This window comes from Hevea brasiliensis, chromosome 9 (genome assembly GCF_030052815.1).
Source record: "Hevea brasiliensis isolate MT/VB/25A 57/8 chromosome 9, ASM3005281v1, whole genome shotgun sequence".
Taxonomy (NCBI): Eukaryota; Viridiplantae; Streptophyta; class Magnoliopsida; order Malpighiales; family Euphorbiaceae; genus Hevea; species Hevea brasiliensis.
The window spans coordinates 12,508,969-12,530,963 of NC_079501.1; the positions used below are offsets into that span (position 1 = coordinate 12,508,969).

The following is a 21,995-nucleotide window of genomic DNA, read 5'->3' on the forward strand; positions in this document are numbered from 1 at the left end:
GAAGGTTTCTATTGTTATATCTTGCAGAATACGTAAAGCAAACGCATCTTGGAAGAAAAACTTGATTAGTTGTTTGTTTATCAAGAATTGGTATAGCATATTATTCAACAGAATTATTTCTACAGATTTGGATTTTAAAGTTCTAAAAGCTGAGATTGGGGCAATTTTTTTTTACTATGTTTAAAAATTCTGCTAAGGTGCTACAGAATTGTCATGCCATTGATGCAGTTGGTCAACAAGGGGAAGATAGAAAAGTTTCTGCCAAATAATACAAGCTGCATTTTTCCAGAAGCCACTCAAAAGGCTGCTTAGGCCTACTAAAGACATTATACCCAGGCACCTGAGCGCATAGCCTCTCCTGGCATTAACAGACAGCAGAATTACATTACATCCTAACTACTATCTTATTACAAAAGATATGAAGTCATAACATCTGGATCGGTATCATATCTTTGCATAGTTGATAGAATTTTTCCCGTCATGACCTTTGCTAAAGAAATAACTGAAGTAATCTGAAAAGAGAATTGGCTTATATCTGGGTGCTGCTCCAGTCTCTAGCACTTCTGGTAGAGGTCCAATTAGAGCATCAGGTCCTGGATTGACAAAGATAGGAACTGAAACCCTATTCTTGCTTCCATTGGCAACCACACGATGCTCTATACTTTTATATTGGTCATTGCTCATTATCTGCAGCACATCTCCAATATTGATCACAAGTGCTCCATTAACTGGTGGGATATGAATCCAGCTATCCTCTTCAATTCCTCGAACATAAAGCCCGCCAATGTCATCTTGTAGGAGGACTGTGATGGATGAAATATCAGAATGACAGCCTACTCCGGTCACAAGTTCAGGATTAGGGCAATGAGGATAGTAGTTCAGGTTAATAGTTAGCGAACCCATTAAGGCATATTCTTTTTCTTTGTCAATCTCCCTCACATTGAGTTTTGTCAGTAGCAGCTCTAACAGCTTTTTGATAACCATTTCAACCCTCTTCATATAATCCAGCACTGGATCCCTGAAATGAAGCACCGTTAAGTCTCTTATAAATATGCATCTGTTCTGCTAAATCAAATGAGTGCAGTCATTAAGATAACGTTAATATATTAATTTGGATTGCAGGAAATGTTCTGTTGACCAAGGCATGGGTAACTTTCAAATTTGTGGGATGAACTAACGAAGCCATGCGTTAAGGGGATCGTTATACATACCAATATGATTTCTCTCAGATTCGATTGCCTTTGCCTAGAGTAGCATCAGAAAATGGTAACATAAATATATTAGAGCGCAACTAAACTTTGCACTCATTTTCATTCTGATAGGTGAAATTCAATTTGAATGAATCTCATGTTTTCTGACTGGAATCAGGATAAAATGCCTTTAAAAGATTGCTTTGGAAATCCCAATAAATGGTGATAATAATAAATTAATAGTAAGAAGTAGTACAGGGTGAATATTTTTTTTTAAAAAAAGCAGAACTAAAGAAATATTAAATAACTTAGTAAAGACAATCTAAGAACTAATAAAACTGGAGCTAAAGTACTGATAAAGTGGATTTTATAACCATAAATTGAAAAGCAGGCTCATTGAATTGATTTCAGTAACCCATTTCAAAGATAGTCAAATCAATACATTCTACAGAGTTTTGGAACTTACTTGCATACAGAAGGCCAGAGTGTCTGAGACTTTTCATCTCCAGGGATATAACGAAAGCTCAGATAATCTTTCCACTCCAGCACCTTCTCCTTTAGAGGAGTAAAACTTGTTGCAAGGAAAGCAGTATCAGTTGGGGATTTCCCTTTCCAAAACTTCTTTCTTTCTTCATTGGGTAACCCAAAGAACCCATGAGCTGCATCCTGTAAATGATCAAGAATCTCTTGTGGAATCCCATGATTGATAATCTGAAAGAAACCCCACTTGCTTGCAGCTTCAAAGATTGATTCTACAAGTTGTGGATCATCCCAATTGGAGACATCAATAATGGGTATGGATTCTTGGGAAATGACTTGGCTTGCATGCAACCTTCGTTCTGGCGGTTGGATATATTGGCGAGGAAGGGATTGAAGACCTGTATCAACTAAACCCTTTAAGCCGTTTGCTTTGTGCACCACAAAATCAAGTACATCAGAGGAGGCATTTGGAGTAGCGGTTGACATCGTTAGAGGTGGTGGGAATCTGGCAGAACTTTGTACCAGAATTTCGATCTCTTATTACCAGGGCTATATCAATTTCATAATGAATGTATAAATCAACTTATACATTCATTGATAAATTTTCTGTAAGACATTTTTTCTAAAGGATAATTGAAAAAGTATACTTTCATCCGCTGATCAAGTTAGACTTTTTAAATGAGTACTGCAGTGCTCATAAAGAATGCACATTATATGAAAATCTAATTACAACGAGTAAATACATATTTTTTTAAGGTTTTATTTAAATTAAATCATTTATAAAAAAAAATTTAAATAAATTTTCATAATATTATGTGTAATTTTTATCTTTTTGAAAATAATTTTTTTTAATTAAAAAAAACTTTTCTTTTCTTAATTTAAATATGAGAATTGATAAAAAAAAAATTAATTGAATCAGATCCTTGTAGAATTATATATATTCCAAACATAGGGTTAGTAATAAGAGGTGCTTGGGAGATTTTTCGGTACGCTTTGATGGTTTTTCATTCAACTTAATTTTAACCTTAGACAAGAAATTGAGGTTGAGTAACTTGGAGTTTGTTGGCAGCAAATAGCAACAATAGCTGAAAAGATCTTGTATGCACGTAAAAAAGTGAACTGTAGTACTTTTGGAAGGTTATAGCTCTGCTCCTCTCTGCAGATTTTAATCCATTTTTAGAATTTTTAATATTTATAATTAAGGTATTTTAGAGCTGTATTGATATTAAAATTCTCTCTTGAGATTCTCCAAGTATTCTCTCCTATAGACCCGCCCATGGCTGTTCCAGTTAGAATAAGACTAAAACCAATCAAATTCGCGTTTGAATCGAATCATGAATGAATCAGATTAAAATGAAATAAATTATCCAGTTAGATTATAGATAAAATCAGATTTTTTTATTTAAAAAAAATGTAAAAAAAAAAAAAAGGGAAAATAGATCATTAGATCTAGACAGATCAGATCAAATTGAAATGAACCAAAATCGAAATTGGACCTTTGAAAGAATTTAAGAGTCAATTCAAGTTCACCCGTTTAATCAACCCTTCGACCCATAGCTCCGCATTGGCTAAGCCTACTCTCCTACAATGATTTTATGTAACTATAATAGAATCATAATTGATAAATAAAAAAAAAAAGCATAATTATAATATCCTAAAATTTCCTAAATTTCACATAAATGAGTTCAAAATTTTCTAGAATCTTTAGCACAAATTTAATTTCTTTTTGTGAAAATTCTGTAGAATATTCCGCTAAAATTTTGAAGTTAAAAAAATTAAGCTGAAAATGAAGAGTCAATGTAGATAGTGACATCACAGCTGATATTGCTGACTTTCACCTGTTTCAGCTGATCAAAGTACTGTAGTAAACGTCACTACTGATATCATCGCTAGTTACAATAACAGTCAATGCTGACCACCGAGTTTTGATTAAAAAAAAAAAAAAAAAAAAACAATTTTGGTTAAAATTGAACAAATCCACTGTCAAAATTGATTTTCTAATATTCTCACTGTCAATTTCGGCAGATAAATACTCATTAACACCACCATATTAAAAAAAAAAAAAAAAAAAAAGGTGACGGTGAACTAGACTACCAAAATTTCTTTGAATCAAAGGATGACAGGGTGCCAAAACGATAAACTTACCCCGGATCACAATCTCACGAAACCTTTCACGGAAAAGCAAAATGTGAACAAATGTGAATTGGAAATCACCATCTTCGTAGTGCACGTGACCACATGACTTGAGGTTTTTTCTCCCTTTTTTCTTATTTTATAATTTATTTCGAGGAGGGGTTTAGTAAAACTCATGGGAAGAAAGGAAAAAAGCTATGGCTGTTTTAATGAAGGAAGCAAGCACTCGTAGACACGCGCCATTCGTGATGTCACCACAAGCTTATATGTAGTTTGAAGGCTGGGTTGTCCCAAATCAATAATGTCCTGCCTTAAACTGTTTGACATAACACTGGCAAGCTTCAGCAATAATAATAATAATAATAATAATAATAATAATAATGCATACACCTTACTCCATGCAATGAAAATAACATGTTAACCTGGTAGATTATACTAACCATTGCCATTCACCAGTTTCTTTTGCATGCCTCTTAACAGCATGAAACAGGCAATCCAAACTGTATAACACCAATCCGAACATGCATTGCGACTCTTTTTCCTGAAAAAACAAAAAACATAAGGATTTTTATGTACCTCCACTAATTTATTACATCTACCTTTACTTTTTGTTCTCCCTCCTCCCCCCATCTCTCCCTTATTTTCTAATTTTTATGTGAGCATGTTTCAGGAGAGACGAGGTTCGAAATGCAGTTAGTTGCAATCATATTAATTTGACGTGTTTTGAGTAGCATATAGTATTAACCACTTCGAAATTATAGCTACCAAATCACATGGGGTTGAACATTGGCTGCCAAGAATTTTTTGTTTCTTATGCACAGATGCATGCAGAAAATCGGATCAGCCACCACATAATGATAAATGTTACACAATCATCAATTTAGAAGATCATATTTGCATGTCAAGACGCATGGGCAAGCCACAAGCATCCTTAGTGAGTGGGAAATTCGTAAAGGAAAAATTAAGGCCCAAGTGTTTTTGGCAAAGAAGTGGATAGTCCTCAGCACAAATCTCTTCACAGGCAAAAGAAATAACTCTTTAGATTGCTACAACTTGCACGGGAGAAGGTTATCATACACAAAAGTTGTCTTATCCATGAGCTATTGAAATAAACAGTCCACAATACGTAAGCCGTAAAAAAATGACAAAGCAAAAATCCATAGCCACCTCCAAAGAAACCATTGTCAAATAGAGAAATCTTTTACCATTTCCAATTGATCAAGGAAAAAGATACATATCTACTTTTCCTCCCTTTCTTTAAGCAAGGAGATGGTGAGGGAGAAGATTAGGGAAAGAACGAAGAGATAGCATCATAAATAATTTAATTCTACTAAGTACTAACCCATAGTCCTCAAATCTCAAAAAAGATTGAATGATTAAGAGACGAGATTATCAAGGAAGAAGCATCAAAACACCACACCAGATATAGTTTCTTACCAGTCCTTGGTCAACAAATGATTGGTACTGCAAAATCCTTTTTTCAACTTCCACTAAGAGTAGCCTCCTTTGGCACCGAGCAATTCTCCCCCTTCCTACTGCTTTAGCATCCTGATTTATGCAACCATTGTGATAGCAAAAGAACAAAAATTATTAAATTTTCAAAACTTGATCGCTATAACATAAAATTGAAATTTGACTAGGTTGAAATCTTTAGCACAATCTATCAATCTCTGTTACAGAAAATGGTTTAGGAATCCAAAATCTATACATGCAAGAATTAATTCAATGTCTCAAAATTTTTTAAAGGAGAAACTAATGATAATTTGAACAAAATAGGTATATGATTTTGAAAGAAAGAGACCCTCCATACTCGTTACAAAACACTGTAGTCAGTTAGCTCATCCCCAATGCATTACTTGAAACTTGTAGCCATTATATCTGGCAAGGATGGCTGCTGGACCTAGAAATTTATCAGATATACTTGAATAAATACCAGTATAGTGCACAAACCTGCCTTAGAAAATGTGAATTCAAAATGTATTCATAAATCCCTCTTTATGTGGTCAGCCCTTTTACTGTTTGGACTGTAGTTTCACTCCACCACTAACATATATTCTTTTCTTCCCTACACACAATTTTATTGGCTTCCTACTAACACATCACGCATAACCATATAAGTTCATATGCAACATATTCATTATCCTGTATAGCAAGATAAATTGCGGCAGCATCAGCAGCAGAAGTCTAACTCTCACCTCAATTAAGTCTACGAAACAATCATATATATTAAGGTGTTAAAGCACTGAAAATATTGATTAGTTACAAGTCGGTTAAACCCACAACTTAACAGAATTGGGTCCTCTCCCATATTTAGTTTTCACAAATCTCTACATAATAATAGTGCATTTGGATAATTTTATTGAAAGCAAAATAAAAACAACCAAATTAATTTAAATGTCAAATAAGGTAACGGCTGAGTCCTTTGCTTCACAAATCCAATTGTCAATATCGGGACTTCCCATCAAACGACTATGCCTCAAGAGCCACATAGAACAAACAGATAGGCCAACTGCACCACATGTATAACGAATCCAGTACTGTGTTACTTTCTTTGGCTTTTGGTGTTTGGCAACCTAATAAAAAAATTCCATATGAATTATATACCTCAAAAACTTAATTTGCAATAGAGAAGACAGTCAGTCGATTAGAAGACATCAATGTGAATTCAGTCCACACAATAAAAGGATTATGAAATATTCTTACTATAAGAGATAAGTAGGAGTCCAATTTCTGAATATTTTTATTAACCAAGTTGATGGCATCTGCAATTTCACATTCAGTCCACTGAGAGCCTTCTTGATTAACTTCTGGTAGTCTCTCAAACAGTAGAGGGAATGAATAGCTTCCATCAACAGAAGAATTAGTCTGCATATCATTGCATATTGAATGAAAAAGATTTGAAATCATATATAACAAGTGAACATCAAAAACATTTAGAATATCACAGTGAGCTCAAGAGTAGAGTGCAAGGAAAAACTATAATGAGAAAGAAGAAAAAAAATTTAAAAACCTAATGGTTTTATAATTACCCTGCGTATTGCATGTAGATGACCAATTGATGCCTCCAAATTTGAAAATAAACCATTAATAGTAACTAGCAATGAGGGGAATGACTTTTCTGGATCCTTCACTAACTCTTTTCCACATCTATCAACTTCCATGTAAACCTGTATGGAAAAGCACGAAATCAATTGACAATCAATTCTACATGTTTTTGAGAATATGCAATGCTTATATTATATGTGTATGATTAACATGTATAATGAATTATGTTGCTGGGTAGACTCGAATGGGATAGAAATCAAAACTTTACAAAGTTTACAGCAATTGAGGTAAGCCTTAAATTCCTTGTTGCATAGCAAGAGAAAAAGCTACAATAAAGATGCGAAGACAAACCATGACAATGTAGCAAATTTACTAAGAGGAAAAGAAAAGGGAAGAAACACCAAGTGCTAGTATACCTACAAACTTTTTTGGTTGGATAACTGTATACCTAGAACTTAGCAAGATAGCAAATTTGTTCTTAAAAGCTCTCTTCCATTTAAATCAGCATCAGTGGAACTCCCTCAGCAAAAGAACATTTGTAAACCACCCCTCCATTCTTTAACAATTGGATCTTAAGCAGTATTACAAACTAAATGAGGAAAAGCAACCAATATAAAATCAATGAGTCTTATTTTTGCATGCGTGCGTAAGCATTAAGCATGCACCAGATAATTAGAGTCTGCTATAGAGGACTATTGGTCACAAATTGAGAATTGAGAACCAAATCAAACTGCTGAAGTTCTATATATATTGTGACTCAAGCAGCTAAGCCCTAGCACAGTTTACAGCATTGTTTTCCCTAAGCATGTTAATATGCTTTTATGCTTCCTAAAGGCCATATCTCATCCTCACCATTCATCACCAGGAATAATCAATCAGTCAACATTCAACTGTTTCACAAGGGAATGTACCATGCATCTAATTTACTGAAACAAAATGAAGGTCTCCAATCCCACTGGATGCCAGCATACATTAATAATGATAATTGAAATTATAAGAACATAGACAAATCAAAGAAGCGGAAAATCTATAGTTTAAGATTGTTGGTAAAGACGAAGTACAAATGCAGGCAAAACATTATCAACACTGAGATACACAAATGAAATGAAAAAAAAGAATGGTGGAGCAAACCTTAGCCAATAATGTAGCAAGCACGCGCCTTAATGTGGTTAAAGCAGCCAGCCTCTCAGATATATAAGCAGATGCAGATTGGCATAGATGCTGCATTGAAGGACCCTCAACAACGCATTGTTGCACCAACTGAACTGTTCCATCAACGAAAGCTCGAGGCCCTCTCTCAAAGATCATAAAGTATAATTTCCGATAATTAGATCTCTGAAATTCAAATGAAAACCCAAAAACAAAATTATTAAGATGAAACATAAAGAACAACGCACGTAGCACGCTAAACTGTGCTCACCTCTGCTCTAGATTGCCAAAATTGCAAATTCTTTTCTACACTATGCAAATTTACAAAGATGTGCTCCATTATGTCCTCCAAAACATCATACACTACAGATGACTCTTTCACAACCCTGCATAAACGAGAGAAAAGGCCAAAAAAAAAAAAAAAAAAAATCATCTTGTCTCAAATTTGATTAAAACGCCAAAGAACAAGTATTGCATATACAATAAGAGGACATACAGAGAAGATTCAGGAGTGTAGGAGGGCAAGGGGAGATGGATGTAATGCCTGCGTCTGGAAGAAGAGACGCGGGCTGTTTGGCGGAAGAGATTGGAGATTTGCCTAAGAAAATTTGGCCCATCAAGAATTGAGACAACACATTACAACATTGTTTTGGTTCAAGGAATTCCATTCAGAAAGTTATTATTCTCAGTTTGGTTTAAATTTTGAATGAGGAATAATAACTCCACAATCTCAACTTTGATTCAAATCTTAAGAATGGAATAGTTATCTTCTGCAAATTTGTAGAATATATATTCCCACACATGGAAAAAGAGTACTGCAAAACAACTATTCTATACCACTAAACAAAGAGAGCCTATTTGTGTAGCCGCAGCAGCTGAAATTTATGACCTTATTTTTATGTAAATAACTCCATCAGTTTAGATATACAGAATATTTGTAAGAATGAATTACATGCATCAGAGTTCAGACCCTCAAGACAACATATTATGATCAACAAAACATATACATCAGAAATTGCTTGGACAGCATGTAAAGACAAAATAATCAAACAAATCTTAGCATCTGTAGCCATATTCATCTTCAAAAATACCAACACAAGAAGCCAAAGTAGTCCCTACAAGTGCACACAGCATATTATGCTCCACCAGATGTAGAATAATGCAGTATCTTAACAAACCTCATCTGCACCCACCCTTTCTCCCAAAAGGATTAGCCTGAACCTTAGAAACTCACTACTTACTCTATATTTTTTGCAACTGTTGAAGTGGATGATATAAATTCTGCGCAGCACTTCCCCTTAAACCTACCACACTTGGCCTTTTAAGGACTTTCCTTTACACTTCGTGCCAAAAACCAAATGCATGATTAAAAAAAATAATAAAAATGTTGACTTTGACTATTTGACCTCAATGACATCTAGAAATTGTAATTAGGAGTAATCTTTTTCAACCTTTAATAACAGAGTAAAAGCTTATATAAAGCATAACATTAAGACAGCTGGAATTTACAGGCGGCTCCTTTCTTTCCCTCTTCCTTCATTTCCCAAAGCAATATAATAAACATAGATTAGAAACTTTTCATCCTAACAGAAATGCTTAAATCCAATGTAACAAAAAGCCGCTTATAATCATATAAGCAATATTAATCAATGCCTTCTCTATTTGGAGACAGTTGCTACCACCCCCAGTCATAAAGGGAAAAGTAAAGCAATATATTGAACGAGGATGAGACTGGGAAGAGAAACTACACGAAATTAATTGCAAGTATAGGAAAACCTGAAGCTTCATTAGCACTGTGAAGCATTTAGAAACTGCACAAGGTACAAGTAAAGACACAAAGCTTACCCTACTACTATTTGTTCCATCTTGAAGCTCAAGGAATAACTGCCCCCTTCATCATCATGGGCGAAGAATTGCTAACTATAGCACAAAATTTGATTGCTAGTTATACCTTACCACCTCCTATTCAACAGACATATTGAACAAAAATAAAGTACTAATTGCATCAACCAAAACTAGGTCCTATGCATCAAAACATATTTGCGCCCAGAGGCAATTTACGAAAGAGATAGTAGCAGATCCAAAAAAGATGGAGATTTGAATTAATAGTGAAGTAAGGTTTACATTGAATAAATCATCATATCAGCTGCAACTGACATACATAAGTATAATCACCAAGCTGCCCCAAAACAAAACTAATTTTCTTTTGCAAATTAAGACTTTCATCTTGATACATAATACCATAATTTGAGGAGACCCTCGTCATAAATCATATAAATTATAAAATTCATGCAAAGAAACTAAAATATCCCTTCCCTCTCGAACTAATGACCTAATTTGATCAGGAATCATTAGAAATGTTAAAGTAATTCCGAAATATATCAATCCAGCAAAACTACCACCATTTCCATCTCATCTCCATCACCGAGCACTACTTATGCTTATTCTTGATGGTGATCCCAAGTTCCCCTGCAACAATGACTGTATTTGCCATATCAAGAAACATGCCATGCTCAACAACACCTGCCAGCCTCAAAATTGCATTACTTGCAGCTTTCAAACCACCAATATCTCTTTTGACGTACAAATCCACAATATAATTCCCATTATCGGTAACAAATGGTTCCCCACCGTTCTCCTTGCCATTAGAACCCTTACTCCTCAGCTTGGCCACACGACCTGCGTACCCAAACAACTCCTGCAACCTCTTAGTAATGAATTTCCAACAAAATTGAAATGAGGATAAGGAATGGCCATTTCTTGAATATAGGAAACCAAATAAATAAAGGAACAAATGGTTTAATTCAGTGGAAAAGAGTTTGCCCAGAATCACTTGCAAGGCAGACAAAATCTAGATGAAAAAGGAAATGCATTTGAAAGAAAGGTGAAGAAGAAGGAGGAAACCCAGATGATAGAATCATGGTTGGAGAGAGGGAAGGCAGTAGGAAGGGTGAAGACGTTTGAGTTCATGGAAGAGAAAATATACAGAGGATGAGGGCAAAGATTGGTTATCGCACGTCACATAGACTGTGCACAAAAGCTCCAAAGATTTTTTAATTTAACATACTTAGATTTGTGAAGGGAGTAATTTTCGATTTTTGTCCGAAACTTTTGTTTATTTAATTTTTTAATTCAGAAGCAGGAACTTTAATGTGTTTCAATCATAGGACTCCGTTCAATTTCTGGTGGGAGGCATAAACACCACGTAAGTCAAAGCCTTTGCGTGATTTTATCTCTAACAGTTTGGATTCCATCTGATTCCCTGATTGAATTGAATATGCTATGATTCATTAATGTTGGTATCAGACTTTATTATATTATATTGTATAATTTTTATTATTAATATATTTAGGAAGATAATATGATTTTTAATATTTTTTTTATTTAGATAAGCAGTACATTATAATATAATAAATATAAAATTTATTAAAATGTCTTTATTATTGTTTTAAATGTATAGAGTTATGGAGGTCTGTGATGTGAGAGACAATGAAAGACTAACATATGTGAGAGAGAGACTAAAAATTTTTACATCAAAGGAAGAAACTAAATATGAGGGATAAGAAATGTTTTTAAATAAAAAAATAGTATAATTGAAATTTTGTAAATTGTATAACTATAAAATTGAAATATAAAAAATTTTAGATCATCTAAAATTAACGATTTGGTGATTTAAAAATCTGTGATAAAATCATGATTAAGAAGTCATCACTTTACAACCTTAAATCATATTTCTCTAGAAACAATATTTATAAACAAGTAGCATTATCATACAATACATTATGAAACTATAGAAAACCATCATCCAAATAAGATATATGGATTCATTATTTGTTCTAGATGATGATTTCTCAAGATTTTATAATGTATAGTATGCTAATGCTATTTGTTTGGGAAGATTGTTACCAGAGAAATGTGGTTTAAAGTTGTAAAGTAATGGTTTTTTAATCATGATTTTACTATAGATTTTCAAATTACCAAATTGTTAGTTTTAGATGATTTAAAATTTTTGCATTTCAATTTTACACTCACAAAATTTATAAAGTTTCAATTATACCACATTCTTTTTATTTAGAAATATTCTTTATTTCTCGTTTTCAGTCTCTCCTATTGACATAAAAATCTTTGGTCTCTCTCTCACATATGTTAGTCCTATATTGTTTCTCACATCATAGGTCATCTACAATTCTATATATTTAAAACAGTAATAAGGATATTTTAGTAATTTTCATATTTATTATACCATACCATACCATTTAACCTAATAGGAAAATATTATTATATCATACAATCTTTCTAATAATGTTAACAATAAAAACTATACAATTTTTAAATGTGTTAACAATAAAAACCATACAATATAATACAGTCCAATACCATGCATTAATAAATCATGCTGCACTCAATCCAAATAGGTATTTAATTTTTTTTTTTAAATGACAGGGGAAATACTATAGAAAAAAAATTAATTTCTGCCTATAGAGTCCTAAACTAATTATGCAAAAGAAACCTCTTTATATATATTAATCCTTGTAGAAGAGGTAAAACCTACATAAGCAGGAAAATTAATTTCTGCCTACACAGTCCTAAACTAATTATACAAAGGAAACCTGTTTATATTTATTAATCCTTGTAAGAGACGGAAAACCCACCTACCCAAGAAAATTATGCTAATATATATATACATATAAAATCATCTTTTTGCTTCCATTAAATAGTCAATTCTTAGCGATCCTTCTGCGCCCCTCCACTACAAAGATCTTGTAGCCTTTCTTTTTCTTGAACACCCTGATGGAGTTCAAATCTTCTTCTGTTATTATTTCTTCTTCTATGGCTGATTACAAGCCATGGAATAAGGTTTCAACTTATTATTTCACTCTTGCAGATTTGTCTCTAGTTAGTACTACTCCTACTACTATGGATATTCCTGAAAATTTCTTTCAAGAACAGCTAAAAATTGGTGATTATCACTATCCTATCCGGGACAAAGACAATCAACAAGAGCAGAAATTGACACCTTGTTTTTCTAACAACAAGGTTGATGAGATGGGAGAGTTGGGCAGTGATCAAGAGAAGCTCCAGATTGGTGTCAATAAATATCATGATTATTATTATTATTGTACTTTTGATGAGCGTGTTGCTTATCTTTGCAAGTCTGTAGCAGCTCATGGCGAGGATGGTGGACAGCCCTTGAATTTGAAAGTGGATGAAAATAACTGTGTGATGCTATTGAGTACTAAGGAAGACACTGAGTATGAGTTTGATTATTATCTTTTATCCATACATGGCGATGACGAATATATAGCAGATATGCTTGATTTGAAGGTGGATGAGAATAACAGTGGGATGGTATTGAGTTCTAAGGAAGATGCTAAATCTGAGTTTGATTATTCACTTTTCCCTATATATGGCGAGGACAAATATACAGCAGACATGCCTACTCTGAATGTGGATGAGAACAATAGGGGGATGGCATTGAGTTCTATGGAAGACATATAGTCTGAGTTTGATTGTTCTCTTTTCCCTACATATGGCGAGGACAAATATATATCTGGCTACAGATGGAGACTGCAATTTATATAAGCAAAGAGAAATTTCACGCCTGTGCTAGTTCATCAATATCAGACGTAGTAGAAATCATTCTTTTCATCAGAGAAAAAAATTTGGAAAATTCTAAAGATATTAGAGCATCATCATCCGATTTCTGGAATTCGAAAGATGTTTAGAATTATTTTGTTTAATAATAAAAGTAGACTTTATTTTTACTTTATGTGAAGTGCATGTTTTCTGTTTATATCAGAAGCTAGGTTTTAGTTTTTTTTTTTTTTTTTTTCTCAAACATGCTGTTAGTTACCTTTGGAATGATATACGTTGGCCAAGCAATTCTATGTGAATCATATCTTTGTAGAGTGTGTTTCTTTGCTTCCAATCCTTTACTTTTCTTAGTTTTCAAATTCAATTCCATCTTCAGAAATTTCTTGTTCTTCTCTTTTCCAATAGCACTCACTCACTACGCCCAACCACAAAGAATTTTTCTAGGGTTTCACTTTCCACCTGTTGAATTTTCGTTTTCCTTTGTGTCAATTTCTCTCGTGGGTTTTGTCCGCCTTCGTGCTCTTATCCTTACATATGTTTTTGCTGCCTTCATGTTTTATGCATATGCCATTTTTTTTTTCTGGGTTTGTTAATGGGATGCCGTATGCTCATTCTGACTTTATTATTGGGTGCGTCTTGTCTTTGAGTGTGCTTGATCGAGTGACAATTGATTTTTTTTTTCTTTAGTTTACGTGATATTTGTTTTAATTTGCTTTTCTGCTATGGTCGTTGTTCCAATGCCATGGAAGCAGACCTTGTAAATGGTTTAATTGTAATTTTAATCTATCTTCAATTCCTAGCTTGTCTATTTTTCCATCATCATAAGAACTTAAAATAAAGCAGTTGGTTACAAGCGGAGACAAATATAATAGAGTCCTGAGGCCCCTAGTTGAGTAGTTGGAAGATGAAACCATGCGATACCATCATGAGCCATGTCCCAAGCAGACGTACCTCAGCAAATAGTTCAGCTAATTACACATTAGATTTTTCAGGATTTCCTTCGCATCTATATATACCTACCACCACCCAAGAAGAGTGTCCCATTGTCCCAAGCATGCTAAGGGTGTTCGCTTAGTAATCTATCTAAATCAAGACGATTTCCTATCTTCATCTGGTCTTTTATTGTTTATCTCTGTGCTTATAGGGCATATTGTTTCCTCAATATACAGAAGCAAATAAATGAGCATGCATGAATCCCGACAAAGCTTGTTTATAAAGGGAAGACTGGAGCATATGGTACCTCGTGAGTATGCTTTAAGCAGATCACAACCAATGTTTTCTGGCCCCTAAGGCACTAACTCTAGATTTTAGAGGATCTCCAGCATAGTGTTTCATGTATATGTACATACTTTCATGCTTTGAATCACAATCAACCCATTTCTTCATAATCTCTTATCATAACCTTTTTTTTTTCTTAAGCAACCAAAATCTCCAAGTTCCTGTTCTTGATTCTTTTCTAAGAAGACTATGGCTATTCGTTTTCAAGGTAATCTTGCTAAACAAATTATTTGCCAGTCTGTTCGCTCCAAATAAAGCAGCTTCAGGATGTTTAACTACGCCAAAAGGCTTCTTAGCAGTTCATATTGGAGAGACTGAGAAGAAGTGATGTGTAGTTCCAGTATCCTATCTGAATGAGCCTTCGTTTCAAGATTTGTTAAGAAAAGCTGAAAAGGAGTTTGGCTTAACAATTCTTTGCTGAGAAGATCCCTTCCTTCGTGTCACTTCTAGCTTGAGTAGAGCTTAAGTGTAGGCTGACATGGAATTAACCCATTAAGAAAAACAATTTTCTAAGGCAGGAATTGCCTGTTTAAGTGTAAATATATATACATATATATTTTGTTACAGAGCAAAAACAATTCTACTAAATGTGAAAAATCACTCTTTACACTATTTTTCCTGTGGGTTTTTTTTCTGTTGATTCTAATTTATTATTGATAATCAATTAAGCAACATCTACTTTTAGTGTTAGTTATGCAACATCATTACTAATGATTGAATTGACTGATTTGAGCAGGCAAAATCATAAATCCAATTTCAAAGCAGAAAACTAAAGTTATAAAGAAGTTGATCTAACAGTTTTATGATTAGAAGTTCGATCTTGATTTGCAAATTTGGAATATACTTCTTCAACTTTAGCAAGAAAAATCAGATTTAGAGCAACACAATCAAAAGATTTTACATAGTTACACTTAAAAGGTATAGGAAGCCAAATCCTCTCTGCCTTCAATACTCATGTCCTTCCTGGTAGGAAAAGGTTGATTAATCTCCTTAAGATATTCACCTTCATGGTTCCAGGTTCATCAACAGTATCTAGCCTTTCAATGGTTGGGCTTTCAGTGTTATTTCACTGATGCACCTCTCTGATGAGGGTTCCTGGCATAGCTAGACTACATCTAAGGGAAATTTTATAGATCCATGAACTTCAAAGTGATTTTCATCAAGATCTTGTGATCAAACCTTGCAAGTACAGTTCTAACAATACTAGAGAAACTTGGAATTGATGATCTGTTGCATTTTGATGCTCCTCACACACATATGACTATAATTTATCCTGCACATGCACATGGGCGCTCTAGTTTGGCCTCGCCACGGGTCGATTCTAATTCATGGTCAACCAGATCTAAACTGAAGTGAGGAGTTGGTTAACCATAATTTCAATTTCGCGGCGATTCTAGTTCTTGTTTAGCTTTGGTTTGATTCAGATCAAGTCAATCTAACAATTGAAATAATTTGTTGATTTAAATAAAAATGGCAGGTCAATTTCGATTCAGTTCATGATTTAAGGTTCAAAGAAAGAAGAAACTAAGATTGCTCTCAAGATGATTCAGGTTAATCAATTTTGACCTCAAATTTAATCGAGTCAATTTTGATTTGATACTGAATCCAACTCAGACCGTGGAAAGGCCTAGCTCTAGCTAGTGAATGGGCTCCACTGTGATGGAGTAAACCGTTGTTTTAAAAGAGCCCTCTCTCAAATAATTTTGCAACTTTTGCCTCCTTCCCTTAGAAGTAGCTTGCATACAAATGCCGACATCTCCTGCTGTCCACTAGTGCGTACGAAGTGTCAACATCTGCTTTCCTTAGCTCCATTTTTATTTATTTATTTTTTAACAGATGCTTTCCTTAGCTCCATTATTGCTACTTTAATTACGTCCTATTGTCCTCGCTCCTCACACGCACCTTTTCTTCCATTCATTATATTGGATATTCCATTTCCAATCTCTTCAACTTCACTATCCTCTACCCTCTCTCTTTCCTTGTTCTGTGAATCCTGAAACATCAAACATGGGGTCACCACTGAAGAACTTTGCTGTGGCACTAAAACCCAGAAATACCTAGTCACCATCCACCACCGCCTTGTCCAGGCCACGGTTACCTCCTCACGGACTGTGGTAGACAGGTGGATCAAAGGCCACCTTCAAGCTCCATGCCACCATCACCAGAAAATTGTTGGCCTTGACATAGATTGGCGTCCAACTTTCATACGCGGCAGCAGCCAGAATCCGGTGGGAATACTCCAACTCTGCATCAGCAAATGCTGCCTCATCTTCCAAATTTACCAAGCTACCTGCATTCCTTGGTCCCTCTGCAACGCCCTCAGTAATCCTAACATCATCTACACTAGAGTTCGTATATCCGGTGACACAAAGAAGCTTTCCAAGGACCATGACTTGGAGACATCTCGTGAAGCAGATATTGCAAGTCTAGTTGCACAAGCAATTGATCACAAGGAATTTAGGAGATCCGGATTGAAGACTCTGGTGGAGACTATTATTGGGGAAGAATTGGAAAAGCCAAAGCGTGTGACTATGAGTAACTGGGATGCTAAGTACCTTACTCCTGCTCAAGTGAAGTATGCTTGTGTTAATGCTTATTATTCATATAAACTACGAAAGCTACTGCAAGTATAGAAAAACCTGAAGCTTCATTAGCACCATGAAGCATTTAGAAACCGCACAAGGTACAAGTAAAGACGCAAAGCTTACCCTACTACTATTTGTTCCATCTTGAAGCTCAGGGAATAGCTGCCCCCTTCATCATCATGGGTGAAGAATTGCTAACTATAGCACAAAATTTGATTGCTAACGATACCTTACTACCTCCTATTCAACAGACATATTGAACAAAAATAAAGTACTAATTGCATCAACCAAAACTAGGTCCTATGCATCAAAAAGTATTTGCGCCCAGAGGCAATTTACGAAAGAGATAGTAGCAGATCCAAAAAAGATGGAGATTTGAATTAATAGTGAAGTAAGTTTTACATTGAATAAATCATCATATCAGCTGCAGCTGACGTACATAAGTATAATCACCAAGCCGCCACAAAACAAAACTAATTTGCAAATTAAGACTTTCATCTTGATACATAATACCGTAATTAGAGGAGACCCTCGTCATAAATCATATAAATTATAAAATTCATGCTAAGAAACTAAAAGATCCCTTCCCTCTCGAACTAATGACCTAATTTGATCAGGAATCATTAGAAATGTTAAAGTAATTCCGAAATATATCAATCCAGCAAAACTACCTCCATTTCCATCTCATCTCCATCACCGAGCACTACTTATGCTTATTCTTGATGGCGATCCCAAGTTCCCCTGCAACAATGACTGTATTCGCCATATCAAGAAACATGCCATGCTCAACAACACCTGCCAGCCTCAAAATTGCATTACTTGCAGCTTTCAAACCACCAATATCTCTTTTGAATTACAAATCCACAATATAATTCCCATTATCGGTAACAAATGGTTCCCCACCGTTCTCCTTGCCATTAGAACCCTTACTCCTCAGCTTGGCCACACGACCTGCGTACCCAAACAACTCCTGCAACCTCTTGGTAATGAATTTCCAACAAAACGGCACAATTTCAACGGGCATAGCTAACCCACTATCCTTAATATATTTCACCATTTTAGACTTATCAACAATAACCACAAACTTCTTGCAAGCGCCCTCTATCATTTTCTCTCTCAACAAGGACCCACCTCGGCCTTTCACTAAATTGAGATGCGGATCAACTTCATCGGCTCCGTCAGTTGAAAGTCGATAATTGGATACGAGTCAAGGTCTGATAAGGGGATTCCCAAAGAAAGAGCTTGTTCATGGGTCATGTTCCATGTGGGTATGCCTATAATGTTCTTGAGCTTGCCTTGACGCAAAAGCTCACCAATTCGGTCCACAGCATGTTTGTCGGTGGAGCCGGTGCCAAGACCGATAACCATGCCGGATTCGACGTACTCGACCGCTTTATAGGCAGCGATTTTCTTGAGCTCGTCTTGGGTCAGTAATACCGGGGATGGAGACACAGGAGACAAGCCTGTCTCCATGGATGCAGAGGCAATAAAATTGAAATGAGGATAAGGAATGGCCATTTCTTGAATATAGGAAACCAAATAAATAAAGGAACAAATGGGTTAATTCAGTGGAAAAGAGTTTGCCCAGAATCACTTGCAGGGCAGACAAAATCTAGATGAAAAAGGAAATGCATTTGAAAGAAAGGTGAAGGAGAAGGAGGAAACCCAGATGATAGAATCATGGTTGCAGAGAGGGAAGACTGGAGGAAGGGTGAAGACGTTGAGTTCATGGAAGAGAATATATACAGAGGAGAAGGGCAATGATTGGTTATCGCACGTCACATAGATTGTGCACAAAATAGCTCCAAAGATTTTTTAATTTAACATCCTTAGATGGGTGAAGGCAGTAATTTTCGATTTTTGCTCGAATCTTTTGTTTATTTATTTCTTTAATTCAGAAGTAGGAACTTTAATGTGTTTCAATCATAGGATTCCGTTCAACTTCTGGTGAGAGGCTAAAACACCACATAAATCTTTGTGTGATTTTATCTCTAACAGTTTGGATTTCATCTATTTCCCTGTTTGAAATGAGTACAACGTGATTTATTAATGTTAGTATTATATTTTATTATATTATATTATATAATTTTTATTATTAAATATTTTAGAAAGATAGTATGATTTTTAATAATTTTTTTGATTTAGTTTAATGGTACGCTATGGTATAATAAATATGAAGTCTATTAAAATGTCTTTATTATTATTTTAAATATATAAAGAGTTGTGGAGGTCTGTGATATGAGAGACAATAAATGACTAATATATGTGAGAGAGAGACCGAAGATTTTTAGGCCAAAGGGAGAAACTAAATATGAGGAACAATGAATATTTCTAAATAAAAAGGATAGGGTATAATTGAAATTTTATAAATTGTATAAGCATAAAATTGAAATGTAACAAATTTTAAATCATCTAAAATCAACAATTTGGTGGTTTAAAAATCTGTAATAAAATCATGATTAAGAAGTCATCACTTTATAACCTTAAATCATATTTCTCTAGAAACAATATTCACAAACAAGTAATATTATCATACCATATATTATGAAACTATAGGAAACCATCATCCAAATAAGGTGTATGGATTCATTATTTGTTCTAGATAATGGTTTCTTATGATTTTATGATGTATAGTATCTTAATGTTATTTGTTTGTGAAGATTGTTTTCAGAAAAAGGTGATTTAAAGTTGTAAAGTAATGGTTTTTTAATAATGATTGTACTTTAAATTTTCAAATGATCAAATTGTTAGTTTTAGATGGTTTAAAGTTCTTGCATTCCAATTTTATGGTCACATAATTTATAAAGTTTCAATTATACAACATTCTTTTTATTTAGAAATATTTCTTATTTCTCATTTTTAGTCTTTCCCTTTGACATAAAAATCTTCACTTTCTCTCCTCTCTCGTTTCTTACATCATAGGTCATTTACAACTCTATATACTTAAAACAGTAATAAGGATATTTTAGTAATCTTCATATTTATTATACTATACCATACCATTTAATCAAGTAAGAAAATGTTATTATATCATACAATCTTTCAAATCATGTTAACAATAAAAACTATACAATTTCTAAACATTTTAACAATAAAAATCAATATAATATAATACAGTCCAATACCACACATTAATAAATCATGCTGTACTCAATCCAAATAGGTGTTTAATTTTTTTCTTTAAATGACAGGGAAAATTCTAAAAGAAAAAAAAAATAATTTTTGCCTACAGAGTCCTAAACTAATTATGCAAAAGAAACCTCTTTCTATATATTAATCCTTGTAGAAGAGGTAAAACCCACATAAGTAGGAAAATTAATTTTTACCTACACAGTCCTAAACTAATTATACAAAGGAAACTTGTTTATATGTATTAATCCTTGTAGGAGACGGAAAACCCACCTACGCAAGAAAATTATGCTCATATATGTGTATATATATGTGTGTGTGTATATACATATAAAATCATCGTTCTGCTTCCATTAAACGGTCTATTCTCGGTGATCCTTTTGCGCCCCTCCACTACAAAGATCTTGTAGCCTTTCTTTTTCCTAAACACCCTGATGGAGTTCAATTTTTCTTCTGGTATTATTTCTTCTTCTATGGCTGATTACAAGCCATGGAATAAGGTTTTAGCTTATTCTTTCACTCTTGCAGATTTGTCTCTAGTTAGTACTACTCCCACTGCTACGAATATTCCTGAAAGTTTCTTTCAAGAACAGCTAAAAATTGGTGATTATCACTATCCTATCCGGGACAAAGATAATCAATAAGAGCAGAAATCGACACCTTGTTTTTCTAACAACAAGGTTGATGAGATGGGAGAGTTGGGCAGTGATCAAGAGAAGCTCCAGATTGGTGTCAACAAATATCATGATTATTATTACTATTGTACTTTTGATGAGCATGTTGCTCATCTTTGCGAGTCTGTACCAGCTCATGGCGAGGATGATGGACAGCCCTTGAATTTGAAGGTGGATGAGAATAACGGTGGGATGGTATTGAGTACTAAGGAAGACATTGAGTCTGAGTTTGATTATTATCTTTTATCCATATATCGCAATGATGAATATATAGCAGATATGCTTGATTTGAAGGTGGATGAGAATAACAGTGGGATGGTATTGAGTTCTAAGGAAGATGCTAGATCTGAGTTTGATTATTCACTTTTCCCTATATATGGTGAGGACAAATATACAGCAGACATGCCTACTTTGAATGTGGATGAGAACAATAGGGGGATGGTATTGAGTTCTATGGAAGACATATAGTCTGAGTTTGATTGTTCTCTTTTCCCTATATATGGCGAGGACAAATATATATCTGGCTACTGATAGAGACTGCAATTTATATAAGCAAAGAGAAATTCCACGCCTGGCTACAGATGGGAATTGCTAGTTACATGGGTCTGATTAAACGGCCCGTATTCTTTTGTTCTTCAGAGAATTCTTCAAGCTTGGCCCGATAAAGACTTACACGGGTCTCCATAGTTTACACTGATCGTGGTATACGGCCCGTGTACTGTGTTTCTTCTTTGGCT

The 21,995-nt window shown here is 34.4% G+C and overlaps 2 protein-coding genes and 1 pseudogene across 10 annotated transcripts; all 3 read right to left on the reverse strand.

Annotated features, from left to right (window-relative positions):
- Nucleotides 1–255: 255 nt before the first annotated feature.
- LOC110653324 (feruloyl CoA ortho-hydroxylase F6H1-3) lies at nt 256–2,215 on the reverse strand. Its single transcript, XM_021808904.2, has 2 exons — nt 1,657–2,215; nt 256–1,018 (listed from the first exon to the last, which is right to left on the reverse strand). The coding sequence occupies exons 1-2, from the start codon at nt 2,154–2,156 to the stop codon at nt 445–447; spliced, it is 1,074 nt and encodes a 357-aa protein (XP_021664596.2). The 5' UTR covers nt 2,157–2,215; the 3' UTR covers nt 256–444.
- A 1,715-nt stretch (nt 2,216–3,930) lies between these two features.
- LOC110653325 (protein DGS1, mitochondrial) lies at nt 3,931–18,301 on the reverse strand. 9 transcript variants are annotated; one of them, XM_058152936.1, is made up of 9 exons: nt 18,127–18,301; nt 8,494–8,595; nt 8,269–8,383; nt 7,980–8,183; nt 6,833–6,970; nt 6,507–6,668; nt 5,241–5,351; nt 4,244–4,344; nt 3,931–4,119 (listed from the first exon to the last, which is right to left on the reverse strand). In XM_058152936.1, the coding sequence occupies exons 1-9, from the start codon at nt 18,147–18,149 to the stop codon at nt 3,999–4,001; spliced, it is 1,077 nt and encodes a 358-aa protein (XP_058008919.1). In that variant the 5' UTR covers nt 18,150–18,301; the 3' UTR covers nt 3,931–3,998. The 9 variants fall into 9 exon arrangements, with proteins under 9 accessions (XP_058008919.1, XP_058008921.1, XP_058008918.1 ...); XM_058152938.1 differs by lacking the exon at nt 18,127–18,301 and adding an exon at nt 10,397–11,123 and having other exon boundaries at nt 3,931–4,142; XM_058152935.1 differs by lacking the exon at nt 18,127–18,301 and adding an exon at nt 10,397–11,117.
- On the reverse strand, nt 17,830–19,481 carry LOC131183074 (probable ribose-5-phosphate isomerase 2; annotated as a pseudogene).
- Between the last annotated feature and the right edge of the window lie 2,514 nt (nt 19,482–21,995).

Excerpts from the sequence above, each read along its gene's own strand:
- LOC110653324 (XM_021808904.2), bottom strand. The coding sequence starts at position 2,156 with ATGTCAACCGCTACTCCAAATGCCTCCTCTGATGTACTTGATTTTGTG. Across the intron at positions 1,019-1,656 it reads CTCTGGCCTTCTGTATGCAA|GGATCCAGTGCTGGATTATA; the intron begins GTAAGTTCCAAA and ends GCTTCATTTCAG.
- LOC110653325 (XM_058152936.1), bottom strand. The coding sequence starts at position 18,149 with ATGGAGATGAGATGGAAATGGAG. Across the intron at positions 8,184-8,268 it reads TTTGGCAATCTAGAGCAGAG|AGATCTAATTATCGGAAATT; the intron begins GTGAGCACAGTT and ends TTTGAATTTCAG. Across the intron at positions 4,345-5,240 it reads CATTTGTTGACCAAGGACTG|GAAAAAGAGTCGCAATGCAT; the intron begins GTAAGAAACTAT and ends TTGTTTTTTCAG.